This window comes from Salmo salar, chromosome ssa23 (genome assembly GCF_905237065.1).
Source record: "Salmo salar chromosome ssa23, Ssal_v3.1, whole genome shotgun sequence".
NCBI lineage: Eukaryota > Metazoa > Chordata > Actinopteri > Salmoniformes > Salmonidae > Salmo > Salmo salar.
Window position 1 is genome coordinate 8,510,037 of NC_059464.1, and position 24,470 is coordinate 8,534,506.

General features: G+C 44.4%; 1 protein-coding gene across 2 annotated transcripts in view; it reads left to right on the top strand.

Moving 5' to 3' along the window:
- LOC106584023 (low-density lipoprotein receptor-related protein 8) overlaps positions 1-24,470 on the top strand; it is a 263,488-nt gene that overhangs the window by 188,026 nt on the left and 50,992 nt on the right. For both annotated transcript variants that reach the window (XM_014168792.2, XM_014168793.2), the window contains exons 5-9: positions 4,694-5,068; positions 8,652-8,774; positions 13,907-14,029; positions 19,932-20,051; positions 20,280-20,405. In XM_014168792.2, the coding sequence (XP_014024267.1) occupies positions 4,694-5,068; positions 8,652-8,774; positions 13,907-14,029; positions 19,932-20,051; positions 20,280-20,405 (867 nt within the window). The remainder of the gene's footprint in view (positions 1-4,693; positions 5,069-8,651; positions 8,775-13,906; positions 14,030-19,931; positions 20,052-20,279; positions 20,406-24,470) is intronic.

Below are 24,470 nucleotides of genomic sequence, written 5' to 3' on the forward strand. Positions count from 1 at the left end.
ACAGTTCATTTCAAAACCAACCACCAATTTCAACAGCATTTGATAAGACCGTCACTGATTTGGAATTCATCAGAGGTTCATCTCTTCCAATTACCGTACAGCGACAGGGTGGCTAAACTGTCACAACCCTATCTTATCCTGTCGTGTGATCATATCATGCCATGTCACTGCCTACCCACTCCCATCTCTCTTGGAATGGGAAAGACTTAAAGGCCCAGTGCAGTCAACACTTTTGTATATCTATTTCCATACTGTGAGGTTGGAATAACAATTGTAAAATTGATGATAATGATAATGTAAGAGCTGTTTGTAAAAGACTCCCTAAAATGTCTGCCTGTTTTGAGTTTTGGCACGCCTGGTGACATCACCAGGCATGTGAGTTAATAGACCAATAAGAGTTCCAAACCTCTGCCAATAACCGCTCGTTTTCAACTTTCCCCTCCCCACTCAGACCACTCCCAGACAGTCCTAGAAAAATGATTGCTTGCGAAATTGCTCTTTGCTAAGAAGTAATTTTTTTTATACCTTTTGACCACTTTAATTGAAAACAATCACAGTAAGCTACTTCATTGTTACCCATGAATGATTTGATATTGCATTGGACCTTTAATAGACCTATTCTGATTCTGTTCTCACTGATTGTTTTCTATTTTATCGTATTAAGGTATCTTGTTCAATAGGTCTACCATCCCGAGAGTCTGTGTCTGCCTGCTTGTCTGCCTGCTTGTCTGCCTGCCTGCCTGCCTCCGTCTCTGTCTGTGAGCTCCAGCCTAATGTAGTCAAACCACTGATAAATTCTCTCCCTGGTACCTTAGAGAACGGATGACTGACATCTACACACACACACACACACACACACACACACACACACACACACACACACACACACACACACACACACACAAAGCCTGTCTCTCACATACTGTAAACAGGCCCCTCTGGCCCTCCTGTCAGCAGTTCACATGTGCATGGCTACGTCAGTAACATCTGTATCGCTCCTCTTCCATCCCCCAACCCAGAGCTCCAGTTTTTAGCCCACTAAGTGAGCTGGCTGACATCTCCGATGAGGGGAGCTGTACATCATCGATGTGTTTTGTTACAGATACAGACTTTTTTGTTGTTGTTGTCCCAAATGGCACCCTATTCCCTATACCGTGCTCTACTTTTGCCCAAAGTGGTACACTTTATAGGGAATAGGGTGCCATTTGGATGGCAGACAGGGGGTATCCCCCCCAGGGGACACATCTCTCTGATCCACACTGCTTTAATGATATTAAGGTGACTCATAGCTTTTGCAAAACAATGGCTCAATACACCGGGCCACATCGAGAGGCTGCTCTTGACAATATAATTATTCCCCAGGATATGATAATGCCCTGTCAGCACGGCACCAGCTCACTATTCCATTATTATTGATTTGTTGTATTGATAACTCCTATGGCGCCATAGATTGGTATTCCAGACTGTGCTGATGGTTTGCTGTAAGGACCATTAGAGCCAGACTAATGGTGGCCGTGTCCGCCTGAAGATGTTGGATTGAGGAACATTCTAATTCCCGGTGTTTCCGTGTGAACCGAGGTTGGCCACACCTGCCGATGTGAAGCTAGGCGGGGCGGGGGGGGGGAGTGTGTTTTTTTTCTTCTCCATTGGGTTCCATAGTCTCTCCCTAACACAAGGTCAATGTGATCAGTCGTATCTTCAATCTATTACCTGTCCAGCACTAGGCCAGCGGGTGAATATGTTAGCCTGAGGTGGAAAACAGTCTTTCCCCTCTAGGGCCTGTATTGACTCTGCTCCCCCATTATATCCCATCCTACGGGTTTAAATCTCTCTATTCTCTTTACTGTTCCTCTGTGAGGATGGCCCTGGTCTGGGAGTAGAGTAGAGATACAGTACCTAGATCTCATCAGAGATGTATGATATGACATTAGGGGCATATGCCACACCGTTTTGGGTGAGTGGGTGGTTGTGTGTTTCTGTTACTATGGCTGCGTTTAGACAGGCAGCCCAATTCTGATATTTTTTTTCACGAATTGGTCTTGATCAGATCAGCTCTTTTTGCCAATAACTATGTGCATTACATGATGTTTCTGATTGACTAATAAAAGCCACATTCCCTACTGGAGTTCCAGTCGCACCCTGGTCTCTCAGACAGATCTGACCTCAGTCAGTCACAATCCAGTCAGAATCCAGTCAGGTTCCAGTCAGGTTCCAGTCAGGTTTCAGTCAGAATCCAGTCAGGTTCCAGTCAGAATCCAGTCAGGTTCCAGTCAGGTTCCAGTCAGAATCCAGTCAGGTTCCAGTCAGGTTCCAGTCAGAATCCAGTCAGGTTCCAGTCAGGTTCCAGTCAGAATCCAGTCAGGTTCCAGTCAGGTTCCAGTCAGAATCCAGTCAGGTTCCAGTCAGGTTCCAGTCAGGTTCCAGTCAGAATCCAGTCAGGTTCCAGTCAGAATCCAGTCAGGTTCCAGTCAGGTTCCAGTCAGAATCCAGTCAGGTTCCAGTCAGGTTCCAGTCAGGTTCCAGTCAGAATCCAGTCAGGTTCCAGTCAGAATCCAGTCAGGTTCCAGTGTCTTAGCAGCCGGTTGTCCCGCTAATTATCCCCATTGGGAGCCAAGCTCAGACAATAATCTCCCACCCTGCTGTTTACAGCAAACATAACCCTTCTGACCCAGCTCTCTACTGGCTAGAGAAAGAGCTTTTCATCTATTCTCTTCAGCTCAGCTCAAGGTGCTTGGTGGAGGATTTATCAGAGAGTGAGATGCGACTGTAAAGCCAGTATATAATATGACACTAGGTATAAGAGAGGCGTTCATAGAGTTGTTCTTACAAGACAAATAGCATCAACAGTGTTTACATTTCCATTCATGTACCTGTACATTTTAAAACGTTCAATCAAAATTGAACCCGAATGAAAACCGTGCTGAGTTGAACCTGATTTTAAAATCTCTCCTTGCTCAACTGTCAGTCAATAAACAGACAGGAGGAGGGAGGTTGGGGGAGGGAGGGGGGGGGGCTGGTAAACACCTGAACCTCTAATTGCCTCTTATTTGTTGACTTAATTACTCTGATCGGAGTGGAGGTCATTAGTATACAGCCGCAAAGTTAGCGGCAAATACAATTGGCTATTATTCTAATTAGCCCCAGTGGCGCAGTGCGTGGGAGGCGGTGTTAGGGAGAGAATGAAGTGGTAGGAGGATGAACACACACACACACACACACACACACACACACACACACACACACACACACACACACACACACACACAAAGTGAAGTGCTACTGCAGGACAAGAATGCCCTTTTCCCCACAACACATAAATCATAGGGAGTCAGTCCAGTGTGGAAACCTTTTGGGGATGGCTGGAGTATTTCATTGTGGATGTTACACACCAAACTCCACAGAGCCTGGGCAGGTGAAAAGGCTAAAGTGGTATTTATCATCAGCCGTGAACAATAACCCAGTCAGCAGTGTGTGTGTGCTACAGTGCGTGGTAAGTGTACGTCTGTCGATTGACGATTACGCCATCAGTTTTATCATTAGTTGTGTAACTCTGCACTTTACGTGCATGTCTTAACATTACTGTCTGTGTGTGTGAGTGGTTTGGCGTGTGTGTCCACACAGCGTTATATAGCGATCCCCTACATAAAAAAACCCCACCATTGAACTCAATTGTTCCACAGCTCCTCGGGCCAGTTATCCCTTTTGTTTAGCTTACCCTATTAAAGCAGGGCCAGCCGCTTACCACTGCATACTAACAGTCATTTAGTCTGTGCTGCCACTACACAGAGCCAGGGCCAAGCATGAGGCCACCTTGTCCCGGACCTGCTGTTTTCGACTCTCTCTCTCTACCGCACCTGCTGTCTCTAACTCTGAATGATCGGCTAAGCCAACTGACATTTACTCCTGAAGTGCTGACCTGTTGCACCCTCTACAACCACTGTGATTATTATTATTTGACCCTGCTGGTCATCTATTGAACATCTTGGCCATGTACTATTATAATCTTCACCCGGCACTGTCAGAAGAGGACTGGCCACCCCTCGGAGCCTGGTTCCTCTCTAGGTTTCTTCCTAGGTTCCTACCTTTCTAAGGAGTTTCTCCTAGCCACCGTGCTTCTACATCTGCATTGCTTGCTGTTTGGGGGTTTTAGGCTCAGTTTCTGTATAAAGCACTTTGTGACATCAACTGATGTAAAAAAGGGCTTCATAAACAAATGCGATTTGATTGATTGACTGGGCAGCCAGGAAATCCTTGAGGTTAGAGGTAGACACAGAGAGGTTATAGAGACTCCCTTCAGAGCCTATCTCTCTCTTTCTCTCTGTTAGGTTCTGTACTCTACTGTATGTGTCTATGTCCCTTTAGCATGGGTGGTATGGCTGTGTTCCCTAGAGGCTCCATGGCTGGTGGTGTAGTTCAGACCAGGCGCCTAGACTGTGATTGCGTTTCTCACCTCTTCTCTCATGCGATCTTACAGCTAACCCGTTTACCTCCCACTCACATTATGTTACGCAGTCTGTTAGAATAAGCTCTTCGTTCCTACTGGTCCGTGCATTTGGAGCTGTTGCGTGAAAGATCATGGTTTCTCTTCATCATTCTGTCCTGCTATCCTGTCGTCACGTCACACTCTTCGGTATTTAGACCTCTAACTCATCCCCCGCTCTCTTTCCCTCTGTTTTCCCTCTCCTGCCTCCAGACACCAAGGCCTGCCCCGCCAAGGACTTCCAGTGTCGCAACAGGAAATGCGTGGCGCCCGTCTTTGTGTGCGACGGCGACGACGACTGCGGGGATGGGAGCGATGAGGAGAAGTGTTCCACCCGCACGTGCGGCCCCCATGAGTTCCGCTGTAACGACTCGGAGTGCATCCCGAACCTGTGGAGCTGCGACGGGGACCCGGACTGCGGGGATAAGTCTGATGAGTCTATGGAGCGCTGTAGTCGCCGGACGGAGCCCCAGAAGCCCCGGTGCCCCGAGGGGGAGTTCCAGTGTGGCAGTGGAGAGTGTGTCCACCTCAACTGGAAATGTGATGGAGACGCAGACTGCAAGGACAAGTCTGATGAGGCTGACTGCGGTAAGTCGTCTACTGTCTCTGGGGTTGGATCACCTGGGGATGCACACAGGATGTGGCCGTACATATAGGGCTGTGAAAAACTATTTGCCCCCTTCTAATCTTCTCTATTCTTGCATATTTTTGTGCATGTTTGGAATGTTATCAGATCATCAACCAAAACCTACTATTAGATAAAGGGAACTGAGTGAACAAAAACCACCACATTTTTAATGTTACACAACACCCATTGACCCTGTGTGAAAAAGTAATTGCCCCTTTGAAATGCAGTGTGTGGCTTTCAACAGACATAACGGGACCCATGTCATCCAAACAGTAAACTCAAGTTTGCCGGAAAGCACCTGGAAGCACCTGGATGATCGTTAAGACTCCTAGAAGAATGTTCTATGGACAAATGAGTCAAAAGTGGAACTTTTGGACAACATCGGTCCTGTTATGTCTGGCGAAAACCAAACACTGCATTCCACGGTAAGAACATCATATAGTGATGCTTCGCTGCCTCAGGACCTGGACGACTCGTCATCATTGAAGGAACCATGAATTCTGCTCTCTATTCTAAAGGAGAATGTCAGGCCATCTGTATGTGAGCTGAAGCTGAAGCGCAGCTGGGTCATGATGTAAGACAATTATCCAAAACACAAGCAAGTCTACATCAGAATGGCTAAGAAGCAACGCATTTAAAGGGTTGGAATGGCCTAGTCAAAGTCCAGACCTAAACCCGATTGAGATGTTGTGGCAGGACCTGAAACGAGCAGTTCATGCTCGGAAACCCACAATTGTCACTGAGTTAAAGCAGTTCGGCACGGAAGAGTGTGAAAACATTCCTCACTAGCGAGGTGGGAGACTGATCAACAACTGCAGGAAACGTTTGGCTGCGGTCATTGCAGGTAAAGGTGGAACAACCAGTTATTGAGTGTAAGGGGGCAATTACTTTTTCACACAGGGTCATTGGGTCTTGCATAACTTTTTTCAAATTAAATAAATGAAAAAGGTATCAACATTTTGTGTTATTTATTTACTCAGGTTGCCTTTATCTACTATTAGGTTTTGGTTGAAGATCTGATAATATTGAGTGACAAAAATATGCAAAAACAGAGAAAATCTTAGAGGGCAAAGACTTTTCCTCTGCACTTTACGTATATAGTCTATTCTATGAAAAGGATGTACTGGTAATGGGTGCCTACTGGCGACAGAGAAGTCAGGCGCAGGAGAGCAAAAACTGTGTTACAACGGAGCAGTTTAATAATAAAAAAAACACTGTAAAATAGAACAAACAATCAATGGGTAACAAAACCCATCACGCACAAGCACTTACATATAAACAATTCCGGACAAGGACATGGGGGGAACAGAGGGTTAAATACACAACATGTAATGATGGAATTGAAACCAGGTGTGTGGGAAGACAAGACAAAACAAATGGAAAATGAAAAGTGGATCGATGATGGCTAGAAGACCTGCGACGCCGACCGCTGAACGCCGCCCGAACAAGGAGAGGCATCGACTTTGGCGGAAGTCGTGACAGTACTGGAGTCTTCTGTATGGGGGGGGGGGTTTAATTAGCTTAGAAAGACTTCTATGTAAAAATCACGATATCAATGTACAATCAATAAATGTGTATGCAGTTGTGAGTGTATAGGCATTTGTGTGTGTGTTTTAGCATCTTTGCCTGTGTGTGCCTGCTTGTCTGTGTGTGTATGCAGCAGGTGGACGTTTTAATGTCACGGATCTTGCCCTGGAGGCGAAACTGAGCGATTTCTGCTAGATGGGCCAGCTGCAAAGTCAAAATTGGCTCTATTGTAAAAATTCATGAAAACTAACATTTGCTTTTCTATTACTTTGTGGCTGTGCTAGCTAGTGACCACTGTAGAGCTGCCTCCAGAAAAAGATTCATGACGACAAACGCTAACCTGCGTGTATGCATGGATGTTATGGTATCAAAGCCCCGCTGAAACTTCTGTTATGGTGCCCGGTGATAATAAGCTCCACGCTGGAAACACCAGGGCAATCAATTGAGTTGGTTGCCATGCAACAGTGTGATGATTGGTACAGTGGAGAGCCCTTGAGAGGGAGTGAGGGCATTCACAACCTGTCTCTCTCTCTCTCTCTCTCTCTCTCTCTCTCTCTCTCTCTCTCTCTCTCTCTCTCTCTCCCTGAGTAACACCCTGTTCTCAATCCCAGAGACCACTCAATAATAACACACCGATCACAAAGGCAGGGGTGAAATCAGAGCAGATCTATGCAGGGGTTTCAGACTTTTACAATTATTTTGGTGGTGGAACCTGATTTAAACCTACCTTAATAATCCAAGTCAATAGCATTAGCAAAACGTAATGCGTTGTCCGATCATGGCTACTGTACTTTTGGAAGTGATACCGCCTGGTCCAGAAACAATATGTGTGCCGTACCAGTAGTGATGTGTTGACATGATCACTACTATTAGAAGCATCTGACTTAATACCTTTAGCATACTATATATACAGTAGATGCAGAGATGAGATGTGTGATCTGGGAGAGGGGTTCCAGTATTACAGTATTATAGTGATGTAAATGAGAAAATGGAGAATCATTCATCTCTGTAGTCTGTTCCTGCCTTCCCTTTCTTTCTCCCGGACTGCCGCTGTTCATCCCCGAGATTATATTGTTATTAGCTGAGCTCAAGATCCCGATCACTGGACTGATACCATCAGTACGTTATGATACACTAGGATTACGCTGGTTATGCTGGTTTTCACATCAAGGGGGTCTTTGTTTATGTTGGAGTGTGTAGCATTGTGTGTGGGGAGGCTTTTCGGCGTGTGTGCGTGTGTGTGTGTGTGTGTGTGTGTGTGTGTGTGTGTGTGTGTGTGTGTGTGTGTGTGTGTGTGTGTGTGTGTGTGTGTGTGTGTGTGTGTGCCTCGCGTCTTGTCCTCTGGTGTAGGTTACATCTCCAAAGTGCATCCCATGAATAATTAAAGCAGCAGTTAAAGAGATGAATGGGTAAAATAAACCTTCCCCTATACTACTGCTAGTACAGCACACACACACACACACACACACACACACACACACAGCACAAACAACAGAACAAAGCAGGGCAGTCCTGGGTGTGTGTTTTACCCAGACAGTGAGTAAATACCTCCCAGCTTCTCATTTCCACAGCATTTCTCTGGTGCAGAGGGAAACGGGGAGAAGGGGGGAGTTGTATGTATGAGGGATTACTACTGAATTGGAATGCACTCCGTTTTGGCCCAAACCCAAGATGAAACACGCACTTTTTCACTGGGGTAATTTCATCTCTGACAGGATACCGAGTTGGGTTTGGATCTCTAGAGAGATAGAAAGTTGGATGATGGTGAATTAACGCAATCTGTGTGTGTGTGTGTGTGTGTGTGTGTGTGTGTGTGTGTGTGTGTGTGTGTGTGTGCTCGCGCCGTGTTCCTTTTTTTCTCTCTCTCCCGCTCCCTCTCGCTCTGTGTCTGTGTGTGTGTGTGTGTGTGTGTGTGTGTGTGTGTGTGTGTGTGTGTGTGTGTGTGTGTGTGTGTGTGTGTGTGTGTGTGTGTGTGTGTGTGTGTGTGTGTGTGTGTGTGTTTTCTATCTTCCACAGCTCTGCTGACCTGCCGTCCAGATGAGTTCCAGTGTGGTGATGGGTCCTGTATTCATGGCACCAAACAGTGTAACGGGGTCCATGACTGTCCTGACTTCAGCGATGAGGCTGGCTGTATCAACGGTGGGTTGGCCTTACTGACCATCCCCTCTTCCCCTTTGTCTTCCTCCATGCCCAGTAGTTACTCCCCTTACCTTCTCTCCTGGGTGTATAGTTGACAAATGTTCCAGTAGTCTGAAATAACTGCTAATGTTTTCCTAATTTCCTCTCAGCATTTGCCACGATATCTCTTACCCTTCTCTGTATTGTGTTGTACACTACATGACCAAAAATATGTGGACACCTGCTTGTCGAACATTTCATTCCAAAATCATGGGCATTAATATGAAGTTGCTATAACAGTGTCCATCCACTCTTCTGGGAAGGCTTTCCACTAGATGTTGGAAGATGGCTGCGGGGACTTGCTTCCATTCAGCCACAAGATCATTAGTGGGGTCTGGCACTGATGTTGGGTGATTAGGCCTGGCTCGCATTTGACGATCCAATTCATCGCAAAGTGTTTGATGGGGTTGAGGTTAGGGCTCTGTGCAGGCCAGTCAAGTTCTTCCACACCGATCTCGACAAACCATTTCTGTATGGACCTCGCTTTGTGCACTGGGGCATTGTCATGCTGAAACGGGAAAGGGCCTTCCCCAAACTGTTGCCACAAAGTTGGAAGCACAGAATCGTCTAGAATGTCATTGTATGCTGTACCATTAAGATTTCCCTTTACTGGAACTAAGAGGCCTAGCCCGAACCATGAAAAACAGCCCAAGACCATTATTCCTCCTCCACCAAACTTTACAGTTGGCACTATGCATTCGGGCAGGTAGCGTGCCCCTGGCATCCGCCAAACCCAGATTTGTCCGTCGGACTGCCAGATGGTGAAGCGTGATTCATCACTCCAGAGAACGCGTTTCCACTGCCCCAATGGCGGCAAGCTTTAAACCACTCCGGCCGACGCTTGGCATGGCACATGGTGATCTTAGACTTGTGTGCGGCTGCTCGGCCATCAAAAACCTATTTCATGAAGCTCCCCACGAACAGTTATTGTGCTGACGTTGCTTCCAGAGGTAGTTTGGCTACACTCGCATTACATCTGCTAACCATGTGTATGTGACTAATGAAATTTGATTTGATTTGACTCGTTAGTGAGTGTCGCAACAGGGGGACAGAAGTTTTTTTACGCGCTACGCACTTCAGCACTCGTCTAAGCCATTTCCACTTCACAATAACAGCACTTACAGTTGACCGGGACAGCTCTAGCAGGGCAAAAATTTTATGAACTGACTTTTTGGAAAGGTGGCATTCTGTGACGGTGCCATGTTGAAAATCACTGAGCTCTTCAGTAAGCCATTCATTGTATGGCTGTGTTCTTCTATTTATTTTAAATGTAAAAACTTTTAGGGGGTAGATCAGCTTTAATATTGTAGATAGATTGTAGCTTCCGTCGATGTAATTGTCTGCATTATTTCCAATGCCCCATTATTTATATATATATATATTATTATTTTTTGTAAATATATATACACTGCTCAAAAAAATAAAGGGAACACTTAAACAACACAATGTAATTCCAAGTCAATCACACTTCTGTGAAATCAAACTGTCCACTTAGTAAGCAACACTGATTGACAATAAATTTCACATGCTGTTGTGCAAATGGAATAGACAACAGGTGGAAATTATAGGCAATTAGCAAGACACCCCCAATAAAGGAGTGCTTCTGCAGGTGGAGACCACAGACCACTTCTCAGTTCCTATGCTTCCTGGCTGATGTTTTGGTCACTTTTGAATGCTGGCGGTGCTTTCACTCTAGTGGTAGCATGAGACGGAGTCTACAACCCACACAAGTGGCTCAGGTAGTGCAGCTCATCCAGGATGGCACATCAATGCGAGCTGTGGCAAGAAGGTTTACTGTGTCTGTCAGCGTAGTGTCCAGAGCATGGAGGCGCTACCAGGAGACAGGCCAGTACATCAGGAGACGTGGAGGAGGCTGTAGGAGGGCAACAACCCAGCAGCAGGACCGCTACCTCCGCCTTTGTGCAAGGAGGAGCAGGAGGAGCACTGCCAGAGCCCTGCAAAATGACCTCCAGCAGGCCACAAATGTGCATGTGTCTGCTCAAACGGTCAGAAACAGACTCCATGAGGGTGGTATGAGGGCCCGACGTCCACAGGTGGGGGTTGTGCTTACAGCCCAACACCGTGCAGGACGTTTGGCATTTGCCAAAGAACACCAAGATTGGCAAATTCACCACTGGCGCCCTGTGCTCTTCACGGATGAAAGCAGGTTCACACTGAGCACATGATCTCTTTGGGGGGCCGCACAGCCCTCCATGTGCTCGCCAGAGGTAGCCTGACTGCCATTAGGTACCGAGATGAGATCCTCAGACCCCTTGTGAGACCATATGCTGGTGCGGTTGTCCCTGGGTTCCTCCTAATGCAAGACAATGCTAGACCTCATGTGGCTGGAGTGTGTCAGCAGTTCCTGCAAGAGGAAGGCATTGATGCTATGGACTGGCCCGCCCGTTCCCCAGACCTGAATCCAATTGAGCACATCTGGGACATCATGTCTCGCTCCATCCACCAACGCCACGTTGCACCACAGACTGTCAGGAGTTGGCGGATGCTTTAGTCCAGGTCTGGGAGGAGATCCCTCAGGAGACCATCCGCCACCTCATCAGGAGCATGCCCAGGCGTTGTAGGGAGGTCATACAGGCTCGTGGAGGCCACACACACTACTGAGCCTCATTTTGACTTGTTTTAAGGACATTAAATCAACGTTGGACCAGCCTGTAGTGTGGTTTTCCACTTTAATTTTGAGTGGGACTCCAAATCCAGACCTCCATGGGTTGATAAATTGGATTTCCATTGATTATTTTTGTGTGATTTTGTTGTCAGCACATTCAACTATGTAAAGAAAAAAGTATTTAATAAGATTATTTCATTCATTCAGATCTAGGATGTGTTATTTTAGTATTCCCTTTATTTTTTTGAGCAGTGATATATATATATATATATATATATATACAGTACCAGTCAAAAGTTTGGACACACCTACTCATTCAAGGGTTTTTCTTTAATTTTACTATTTTCTGCATTGTAGAATAATAGTGAAGACATCAAAACTATGAAATAACATATGGAATCATGTAGTAACCAAATATGTGTTAAACAAATCCAAATATATTTTATATTTGAGATTCTTCAAAGTAGCACCCCTTTGCCTTGATGACAGCTTTGCACACTCTTGGAATTCTCTCAACCAGCTTCATGAGGTAGTCACCTGGAATGCTTCTTAATGTGTTTGAGCCAGTCAGTTGTGTTGTGACAAGGTACACAAGATAGCCCTATTTGGTAAAAGACCAAGTCCATATTATGTCAAGAACAGCTCAAATAAGCAAAGAGAAATGACAGTCCATCATTTCTTCAAGACATGAAGGTCAGTCAATCTGGAAATTTTCAAGAACTTTGAAAGTTTCTTCAAGTGCAGTCGAAAAAACCATCAAGCGCTATGAGGAAACTGGCTCTTACGAGGACCGCCACAGGAAAGGAAGACCCAGAGTTACCTCTGCTGCAGAGGATAAGTTCATTGCAGTTACCAGCCTCAGAAATCAGCAATTGACTGCATCTCAGATTGTAGCCCAATTAAATGCTTCACTGAGTTCAAGTAACAGACACATCTCAACATCCACTGTTCGGAGGAGACTGCTTGAATCAGGCCTTCATGGTCGAATTGCTGTAAAGAAACCACTACTAAAGGACACCAATAAGAAGAAGAGACTTGCTTAGGCCAAGAAACATAAGCAATGTACATTAGATCGGTGGAAATCTGTCCTTTGGTCTGATGAGTCCAAATTTGAGATTTTTGGTTCCAACCTCCGTGTCCTTGTGAGACAACAGAATAGGTGAACGGATGATCTCTGCATGTGGGGTTCCCATCGTGAAGCATGGAGAAGGAGGTGTGAGAGTGCTTTGCTGGTGACACTGTCTGGGATTTTTATTGAATTCAAGGCACACTTAACCAGCATGGCTACCACAGCGTTTTGCAGCGATTAGCCATCCCATCTGGTTTGCGCTTAGTGGGACTATCAACAGGACAATGACCCAAAACACACCACCAGGCTATGTAAGGGCAATTTGACCAAGAAGGAGAGGGATGGTGCTGCATCAGATGACAGTCACCTGACCTCAACCCAATTTAAATGGTTTGGGTTGAGTTGGACCGCAGAGTGACTGAAAAGCAGCCAACAAGTGCTCAGCATATGTGGTACTGTTGGAAAAGCATTCCAGGTGACTACCTCATGAATGGTTGAGAGAAGTGTGCAAAGCTGTCATTTTTTAAAATTGTATTATTTAACCTTTATTTAACTAGACAAGTCAGTTAAGAACACATTTTTATTTACAATGACGGCCTACCGGGGAACAATGGGTTAATTGCCTTGTTTAGGGGCAGAACGACGGATTTTTACCTTGTCAGCTCAGGGATTCGATCCAGCAACCTGGCCCAATGCTCTAACCACTTGGCTACCTGCCACCTCTACTTTGAAGAATCTCAAATATAAAATATATTTTGATTTGTTTAACACATTTTTGATGACATGATTCCACATGTGATTCCACACATGATTCCATATGTGTTATTTCATAGTTTTAATGTCATCACTATTATTCTACAATGTAGAACGTTTTTTAAATACAGAAAAACCCTTGAATGAGTAGGTATGTCCAAACTTTTGACTGGTACTATATAGCTGAACTTAAAAAAAAAAATCAATATATATATTTATTATCTGCGGAGTTAGCTCCAGGTATATGTTGCAATTCTTCAGCCAATCCTGGACCTGTGACCAAAAACAAGCTACATATGGACAGTACCAAAACAAATGATCTAATGACTGAAAATTGCGGCTGAAATAGCTGAATCCACTAATGTCAATGGGTATCCAAATACTTTGGTGTATACATAGTGTATTTTGTATTAATACACTATCATCTTCTCTACTGCAGGTACAGAGTGCTAAGCTACCAAATTATCATTGTTACTTATTTTATAACACCACCCCCAGGCTAATAGCAGTGTCTGGAAAGCAGATTACTTATTTTATGCTATCTGGCCCGAGGAATCAGAGTAGAGATACGCATTGGGAATCAAACACTTGTAAGCTTTTGCAAGGTAATGATCCGTGTATTTTTCTACCCTCTCTCTTTCCCAGCCACTAAGTGTGATGGCCCCAGGAAGTTTATGTGCAAGAATGGAGAGTGTATCGACAGCAACAAGGTGTGTGATGCCATCAAAGACTGCAAGGACTGGTCAGACGAACCTATGAAAGAGTGCGGTAAGACACACACGAATGCATTAACGCACGTCGGCACACACCCAACCCACACACACACACACACACACACACCTGTTAGCATCCAGTTGACATGCAGATGGTCACTCTGGTAGTCATCGGAGCTTCATTTGATCGAGGGGGAATAAATCAGGATAATTCTCAGCTCGCTTGTTACCGTCAAATACCAACTCTTCCCTTGAGGTTGTCCACAGCAAGGAAACATGCTCAGACTACATTACCCATAAGGCACCATATGGATTAGCGCTCCACCATAGATAATACACATGCAATTTGTTTAGGCAATATTGCTGAGCAAAATTGCTGGCAACGGAGAGGGGTATGAGACACTGGAGCAATGATGTGCAATGAGCCACATGGACTTGAATAATAGATGACATATGAAGCATAGATCTTTAAAACAGAATTTCACCATTCATTTACTCATCTCCTATAACTAGTTTTTGCCAGTTGACTGCCACAGCTGTACTGAAATTCATCAGCTAACAATCTGTCCATCCACTCAAACTGCTGCCAGTCAAGTCGATGGCAATGCAGAAGTAAGGATAAGTAGATTTAGCAAACTTCATTATCATAAGCTAGAAAAATGTGAATGGCATTAAGCTAGCTAGCCAGCTAGTTAAACATACAAAAAATGAAATGTAAATGGCTAGCTAGCTAATTTAGCCAGTTTGTTCCATTGACTTTGCATGAGCTCCGGTTACCATGCTAACCGATTAGCATACGCCCCACCATCGATTTTTTGTTGTCAGTTAAACATTAACACAATGTAACGTATCTTGATCATATATTTTAGTGAGGAAACATTTGACACGTGAATGGACAACATTTCACTCCAAAACGGGGGTACATTTTTATGTAGAAGGACTGAGAAGCTCAGTTCTGGAGACTTTTAAAAAAGACATGCTACTACAAAATGTATGAAAATCAAATTTTTCAGACACCATCTACAATATAATTTACAGCTCAAGATATGAGCCCAGTGACATATTTGAAAATGATTTCTTAAAAAAAAATAGCTTACATCATGGGATTGTTAAATACTAATTTCTGATTGGCTTGAACGGCATTCTAGAGTGTGCATTATTTCCCTATAATGCACGGTATATTTGCACGGTAGAATTCATGGCTATAGTTAATTCTCACATGTTCAATGTTTGAGCTGCTTTTGAAACCAAAAGTCAAATTGAAAACAGTATTGGAATTGTTGAATTTGATTTTCATAATAGCAAACTAAGACTGATGGTTTGGTTAGCTAAAATAGCAAGTCTGTTTGTCTGGTTACCAAGGCAACAACTTCCTCTCCCAGTATCTGGTGTAAAGCAGACTGAAGCAGGTTTTCCTCTAGTATTTGGCCTGTGATTCACGCCATGCAGTTTTTTTTTAATCCTGAAAAAGTCTTTGCCGATGTCAAGCATATCCATAACACGATGCATGAAAATAGGGAGGCAGTTACTCAGTGACGTGTTGTGTTGGATTTGCCCCAAACATAAGGCTTTGCATTTAGGCCAAAAGTGTATTCCTTTCCCATGTTTTTTTTCCAGTATTACTTTAGTGCCTTGTTGCATACGGGATACGTGTTTTGGAATATTTTTATTCTGTCTATTTGTATTCTTCTTTTCACCCTGTCATTTAGATAATTATTGTGGAGTCACGACAATGTTGTTGATCCATCCTCAGTTTTATACCATCACAGCCATTGAACTCCGTAGCTGTTTTAAAATCACCAATGGCCTCATGGTGACATCCCTGAGCAGTTACCTTCCTGTTCTGCAGCTCAGTTCAGAAGGACGACTGAATCTTTGATGTGTCTGGGTGGTTTAATACATTAGCGACAGCATAATTATTCACTTGACCATGCTTAAAGAGATATTAAATATCTGATGTGTTATTGTTACCCATCTACCAATCACTGCCCTTCTTTATGAGGCTTTCAAAAAGCTCCCTGGTCTTTGTAGTTTCATCTGTGCTTGAGATTCAACACTTGACCAAGGGACCTTACAGATGTTGCATGTATGGGGTACAGAGGAAGGGGTAGTCTTTAAAAAATACTTTCAACCCCTTTTATTTCACACAGTGAGTCCATGTAACTTATTATGTGATTTGTTAAGCCACATTTTACTCCTGAACTAATTCAGGCTTGCCTGAAAAAAGGGGTGAATATTTACAGATGTAGGATTTAAATTTGATCGCACTTTTGTTGCTGAGAATTTTATGCAAACTCAAGGTTTAGAAAGGCTTCTAACATTTTTAATTTCCACCTTAAAATGTGAGACTTGATTTGCCATAATAAAAATGTTGCAACCCCTTAAAAAAATGGCCCTTAATTACAGTGCATTTGGAAAGTATTCAGACCCCTTGACTTTTTCTTACGTTACAGCCTTATTCTAAAATGGATTAAATCGTTTTTTCCCCCCTCATCAATCTACACACAATACCCCATAATGACCAAGCAAAAGCTAGTTTTTAGACAGTTTTGCAAATTTAGGAAGAATAAACAACTGAAATATCACATGTACATACGTAATAAGACCCTTTACTCAGTACTTTGTTGAAGCACCTTTGGCAGCGATTACCGCCTTGAGTCTTCTTGGGTATGACGCTACAAGCTTGGCACACCTGTATTTGGGGAGTTTCTCCAATTCTTCTCTGCAGATCCTCTCAAGCTCTGTCAACTTGGATGGGGAGTATTGCTGCACAGCTATTTTTAAGTCTTTCCAGAGATGTTCGATCGGGTTCAAGTCCGGGCTCTGGCTGGGCTGCTTTAGGACATTCAGAGACTTGTCACGAAGCCACTCCTGTTGGAAGGTGAACCTGAAGTCCTGAATACTCTGGAGCAGGTTTTCATCAAAGATCTCTCTGTACTTTGCTCCGTTCATTTTGCCTCGATGCTGACTTGTTTCCCAGTCCCTGCTGCTGAAAAACATGATGATGCTGCCACCACCAGCATGATGCTGCCATGTCCTCCAGACATGACGCTTGGCATTCAGGCCAAAGACTTCAATCTTGGTTTCATCAGACCAGAGCATCTTATTTCTCATGGTCTGACAGTATTTAGGTGAATTGTGGCAAACTCCAAGCAGGCTGTCATGTGCCTTTTACTGTGGAGTGGCTTCTATCTGGCCACTACCATAAAGGCCTGATTGCTGGAGTGCTGCAGAGATAATTGTCCTTATGGAAGGTACTCCCATCTCCACAGAGGAACTCTAGAGCTTTGTCAGAGTGACCATGGGTTCTTGGTCACCTCCCTGACCAAGGCCCTTCTCCCCCGATTGCTTAGTTTGGCCGGGCGGCCAGCTCTAGGAAGAGTCTTGGTGGTTACAAACTTCTTCCATTTAAGAATGATGGAGGCCACTGTGTTCTTGGGGACCTTAAATGCTGCAAAAATGTTTTGGTACCCTTCCCCAGATCTGTGCCTCGACACAATCCTGTCTCTGAGCTCTACGGGCAAGTTGTAGAAACATCTCAAGGATGATCAATGGAAACAGGATGCACCTGAGCTCAATTTCGAGTCTCATAGCAAAGGGTCTGAATACTTATGTAAATAAGGTATTTCTGTTTTTTATGCAAAAAACTCTATAAACCGGAGTTTCACTTTTTGGAAAAAGTCAAGGGGTCTGAATACTTTCTGAAGGCACTGTATAATCCTCATAATAATTCACATTTCCTGTTGCTGCAGGATTATTCTTCTGCTGTAGCAAACTGGCTCAAATTAAGATCCTACATCTATATGCAACATCTATATTATAGTTCTTAAATTTGTATTAAATAATACAATTAAGATCCTACATCTGTATGCAACAACTATACTGACTAAAAATATAAACATTCAACAATTTCAACATGCAACAATTCATATAAGGAAATCAGTTCATTTAAATAAATAAATTAAGCCCTAATATATGGATTTCACATCTGGGCAGGGATGCAGCCATGGGTTGCCCAGGGAGGGCATAGGCCCACCCAAAGGGGAGCCAGGCCCAGCCAATCAGAATGAGTTTTTCCCCACAAAAGGGCTTTATTACAGACAGAAATACTCCTCGGCACCCACCCCCCTCCCCTCAGACGATTCCGCAGGTGAAGAAACCGGATGTGGAGGTCCTGGGCTGCCGTGGTTACACGTGGTCTGCGGTTGTGAGCCCGGTCGGACGTTCTGCTAAATTCTCTAAAACAACGTTATTATGGTAGAGAAGTGTACAACAGCTCTGGTGGACATTCCTGCAGTCATCATACAATTGCACTCTCCCTCAAAACTTGAGACACCTGTGGCATTGTTGTGTGGCCCTTTATTGTTCCCAGCACAAGATGCACCTGTGTATTGATCATGCTGTTTAATCGGCTTCTTGATATGCCACACCAGTCAGGTGGATAGATTATCTTGATAAAGGCTCAAATACTCACTAACAGGGATGTAAACAAATTTGTGCACCACATTTTTGAGAAATAAGCTTTTTGCGTGTATGGAACATTTCTGGGATCTTTTATTTCAACTCATGAAACATGGGACCAACACTTTCTTTAGATGTTGCGTTTATATTTTTGTTCAGTGTATATTATAGTTTTTACATTTTTATTAATTTGTAAAAATGTGTCGAATTTTCTTTTCATTTTGACATTCCGGAGTATTTTTTTCCAGATCAATGACAAAAACATCACTATTAAATGCAACAAAATGTGACAAAATCCAAGGGGGGGTGAATATTTATGGTACCCATTGTACATAGCTCTGTGACATTAGATCTCTTTACTTTGCCGTACATATTTATGTTCTGTTGGAATTGTATTACGTTACGTTGACTTGTGTATTACTGAAGCTGTACATTTGCCGGTCTTGTTTTATCTTAATGTCATATTCTCTAGCTATAATATAAATGGACATGTACTGTTTGTTATTCATTAACATTGAAGTTAAGATATTCATAAATGACCAGCTTGTGTTTGTACAACATCCTCCAGCCTCCCCTGACTTCCTCTCACGCATGACTGTACCAATAATGAAGTGTCAGCTCTCAACCCCACTCTACCCGCTAGGCTTATCAGGGCTCTACGCGGAAATGTTTTACAAGGAGCACAAATAGAAATGTAGGAGCACACAAAGAAATGCAGGAGCACAATGGAAAATATTTGAGATATTAAAGCGGTAATCTGCAGTTCCCTAGGGGCATGGTGCTGCCAAATAAAAATTCTACAAATCGTAGCACTGTAAAGCCCTGCTTATGGGAGGGAAGGTGACGGGGAGACAGGAAAAGAGAGAGATAAAGTGATATAAGGAATGATGGAGAGAGAAAGAGGGGGGTAAGGGAGGGTGGATACTGAAAGGGGAACAGAATGAAAGTGAGGGAAGGTAAGGGAGAGGGATGGATAGAGGGATGGATAGAGCTGCCTGTATAAAGGAGACGAGGGGCAGACCGAAGGATAAGGAGGAGGAATGGATAAAGGGATTGGCGGAGGAATGGATAGAGGGATAGAAGGAGGGATGATAGAAGAAGGTAAGGAGTAGGGATGGATAAAGGGATAGGAGGAGGGATGGATAGAGTAAGGTAAGGAGGAGGGATGGATAGTGGGATAGGAGGAAGAGAGGCGGGATAGATGGAGGGATGGATGGATAAGGGGAGGAGGAGCAGGAATGGATGGAGGGATAAGGGGAGGAAACCTGCTCCCCAAAGGAAATCAGATTAGCGAGGGGCACCTGGTGCGAAGCCACCCCCTTCTGAGCCCCAGTGCATTCTGGAATGGTTCTAGGTGTCTGATTGCAGCACATTCCCCTAGAGGCCACCTCAGACAGACACACACACATACACACACAAATAGACCAATATCTTGGTTGTTTTATTTATGTTTGACTCCCCTTCCTCTATTTCTCCCTTCATCCCTCTCTTTCTAGGTATGAATGAGTGCGCAGACAACAATGGAGGCTGCTCTCACATCTGCAGAGACCGAAGGATCGGCTATGAGTGTGACTGTCCCGCTGGATACAAACTAATGGACAAGAAGACCTGTGGAGGTAGAGTCCCGTACAATATGTCCCTCTCAGCCAAGCCTTACCAATGATTGCACTCTCTGAAAATTGCTCTCTCAATCTCCCTCACATTTCCTTCTCTTCTCGTACTCTCTCTTTCCAGACGGTAGCTAGTAAATGTCCCAGATATCTCTCTATCTTGCTGTCCATCCTGTCTTAGTAGAGACAGTGTGTGTCCAGTGTAATTGATGTGCTTCTAATATCCCTCCTCAGACATAGACGAGTGTGAGAACCCAGACGCCTGCGGCCAGATCTGCATCAACTACAAAGGAGACTACAAGTGTGAATGTTACGAGGGCTATGAGATGGACCCCAGCACCAAAACCTGCAAGGCCGTGGGTGAGTGAGACAGCCCATAATGTCCCCGGCAACCACAGAAGAGACATGGATGCGCACAAGCATGCATACGCACACGCACACACACACACACACACACACACACACACACACACACACACACACACACACACACACACACACAACCCAGCAACATCACCGTCTGTTCTCAGCCCGTCCAATATGAAAGGACTTTCTTTGTATACAGGGCGGTCGGAAAAGGCAAATATTTGCCTTTGCTTCTCTGGGCGGTAATTAAAAGAGGACCATTCCCTCCGTGTCTCTCCCTTGCTAGGGGGGCCTGTCAGGGCACTGTAGGACACAGCCAGGTATTGTCCCTCACCGTGCCCCACGGTCAACACGGTAGCCTGGTTATGAATAGAAATCAATGCCCTGGTCTTAACTTTGGGCCCTCTCTCAGACTCAGACTGTAGAGAAATACATGGTTTGTGATTAGCATCATCATTCTTAGGTTGGATCATTACATGGTAATGAGGGGGCTTAAGCGGGAATTGGCTCGGCTTTGCTCTAAGTGGCGTGGAAAATGCCATTGATTACCTTCCATCCGAGAACGCACGTCTTTATTACTGTTAGAGTGAGCATATACAAGCTCTCAGAAAGCTCCGGCCGTTTATTATTAGAGCGGAATGGAGGGGGACACTGTGTCTGTGTGTGTGTCTGTATGTATGTGTGTATTATTAAAGCAGTTCCTTGTAGGGCTGTGACGGTAATTGAATAACCGTGTAACTGACGGTTATGGATGAAGGCCGTCATGAAAATGAACCAACCGTCAAAACCGTTGAAATAGGCACACATTCATTTTGGGAGAAACACTTTTGGGATTAATGTTATTAACGTAGATCAACTTGATCTAATAGCACGAGTGTTTACTAATGATCATAAGCGATTGTTTCGTTAACTTTAGTCTGTCTATTGAACGTTCTACATATCCTCTTTCCAACTCTCGTTTGATACTCCAGCTGCTAAACCGTCTGATGTGCAGGGTGGTAGAAGCGCTAGCCTATAGGCTATGGCACTTCAGGGGAGAAAAAATTGGTTTGATTTGTGGACTTGTATACCATGCTCGTTTTCATTGCTTGCTAGTAGATAAATAAATTGGGATTCTTTTGAAGAAAAGGTTGGATGTGTCTGACTATTCATTCATTATTCAAAATAGTTTCTTCTGGCTCTGAGGCCTATAACGAGCTAATGTTGTCTCCAACCAGGCATGGTATAATTTGATAGAGAATCTTTTATTTATTTATAGACGAATCAACAGTGGGGAAAAAAGGCTATGGACATGTGGCGTGTATTTGTTTCTATTTTAACGATTGTCAATTTCATTATCAAATCAAATCAAATTGATTTATATAGCCCTTCGTACATCAGATGATATCTCAAAGTGCTGTACAGAAACCCAGCCTAAAACCCCAAACAGCAAGCAATGCATGTGAAAGAAGCACGGTGGCTAGGAAAAACTCCCTAGGAAAAACTCCCTAGAAAGGCCAAAAACCTAGGAAGAAACCTAGAGAGGAACCAGGCTATGAGGGGTGGCCAGTCCTCTTCTGGCTGTGCCGGGTGGATATTATAACAGAACATGGTCAAGATGTTAAAATGTTCATAAATGACCAGCATGGTCTAATAATAATAATCATAGTAGTTGTCGAGGGTGCAACAAGCACGTCCGGTGAACAGGTCAGGGTTCCATAGCCGCAGGCAGAACAGTTGAAACTGGAGCAGCAGCACGGCCAGGTGGACTGGGGACAGCAAGGAGTCATCATTCCAGGTAGTCCTGAGGCATGGTCCTAGGGCTCAGGTCCTCCGAGAGAAAGAAAGAAAGAGAGAAAGAGAGAATTAGAGAGAGCATATTTAAATTCACACAGGACACCGGATAAGACAAGAGAAATACTCCAGATGTAACAGACTGACCCTAGCCCCTTGACACATAAACTACTGCAGCATAAATACTGGAGGCTGAGACAGGAGGGATCAGGAGACACTGTGGCCCCATCCGATGAAACCCCCGGACAGGGCCAAACAGGCAGGATATAACCCCCCCCCACACCACACACCACTATTATGCCGCTATCGCATAGCTGTCTCACTCCTCTTCGTACTGTACTTTCCTTATCAATTCATCTAACCTACTTTCGGAAAGCCTAAGGTGGCCTAGGTTATTTTTTTGACGTTTTAAGGAAAATATCAATATTTGCTCTTGTCTCTGACATACTCTGGTGGCTTTGATTGACGGGTCATTTTACGGGGTTGTGAGTTCGCTGATTCTCTCTATAGGGCTATAGAGTAGGTCCATTCAGAAAGTTTCCTGAAGTAGCATGTCTGGACATCTCTTTAATACGAATCAAACGCTCCTGTCAAGATTTAATCTGATAAAAGGCCTATTTTCAGTAGTTTAGGCTACGTGATTTCTCTCATTACGGCGTCCTCTCGCCATTGAATGAATGCAGTAGCAGGGTTTGTGACGTTCCCCGTATTTCGGGGAAAAGTGGGAGAAAACCCATCGGACTTGTATGAATGGATTTTTGCGTCGAAATAGGATCTTTTCATATGTGGAAAAGGCAACAGACAAAGACATGGTAGGCATATACATTTTTAGATTTACATTTTAGTCATTTAGCAGATGCTCTTTTCCAGAGCGACTTCCAATTGGTGCACAATTAGGGTGTAGGGTTTTTCTGCAGAGCCTGAAGGTAGGGAGGGGAAGTTCCTCTTGCTGCTCCGTAGCCTAGTACCATGGTCTTGTAGTGGATGAGAGCTTCGACTGGAAGCCAGTGGAGTGAGCAGGGGAGCGGGGTGACATGGGAGAATTTGGGAAGGTTGAACACCAGGTGAGCTGCAAGTATCTTTATTTTGACTCAATGCGACAGATCCTCTCCATCCTGGCATTTCTTAATTTGTAGATTTAATATTTATAAGTGATAACAAAGTGTAAAGTGTAGGTAACAACATCTCCACCCCGCTGATACTCAACACTGGGTCCCCACAAGGGTGCGTTCTCAGCCCTCTCCTGTACTCCCTGTTCACCCACGACTGCGTGGCCATGCACGCCTCCAACTCAATCATCAAGTTTGCAGACGACACATCAGTGGTAGGCTTGATTACCAACAACGACGAGACGGCCTAAAGGGAGGAGGTGAGGGCCCTCGGAGTGTGGTGTCAGGAAAATAACCTCACACTCAATGTCAACAAAACAAAGGAGATGATCGTGGACTTCAGGAAACAGCAGAGGGAGCAGCCCCCTATCTACATTGACGGGACAGTAGTGGAGAGGGTGGAGAGTTTTAAGTTCCTCGGCGTACACATCACGGACAAACTGAAATGGTCCACCCACACAGACAGCGTGGAGAAGAAGGCACAGCAGCGCCTCTTCAACCTCAGGAGGCTGAAGAAATTCGGCTTGTCACCAAAAACACTCACAAACCTTTACAGATGCACAATCGAGCGCATCCTGTCGGGCTGTATCACCGCCGGGTACGGCAGCTGCTCCGCCCATAACCGGAAGGCTTTCCACAGGGTAGTGAGGTCTGCACAACGCATCACCGGGTGCAAACTACCTCCCCTCCAGGAAGGCCAAAAAGATCATCAAGGACAACAACCACCCGAGCCACTGCCTGTTCACCCCGCTATCATTCAGAAGGCGAGGTCAGTACAGGTGCATCAAAGCTGGGACCGAGAGACTGAAAAACAGCTTCTATCTCAAGACCATCAGACTGTTAAACAGCCATCACTAACATTGAGTGGCTGCTGCCAACAAACTGACTCAACAACAGCCACTTTAATAATGGAAATATTGATGAAATCAATTTATCACTAGCCACTTTATATATATATAATTTTTACTTACCCTACATTACTCATCTCATATGTATATACTGTACGCTATACCATCTACTGCATCTTGCCATCTTGATGTAATGTATCACTAGCCACTTTAAACAATGCCACTTCATATAATGTTCTCATACCCTACATTACTCTACATTACTCATCTCATATGTATATACTGTACTCTTTACCATCTACTGCATCTTGCCATCTTGATGTAATGTA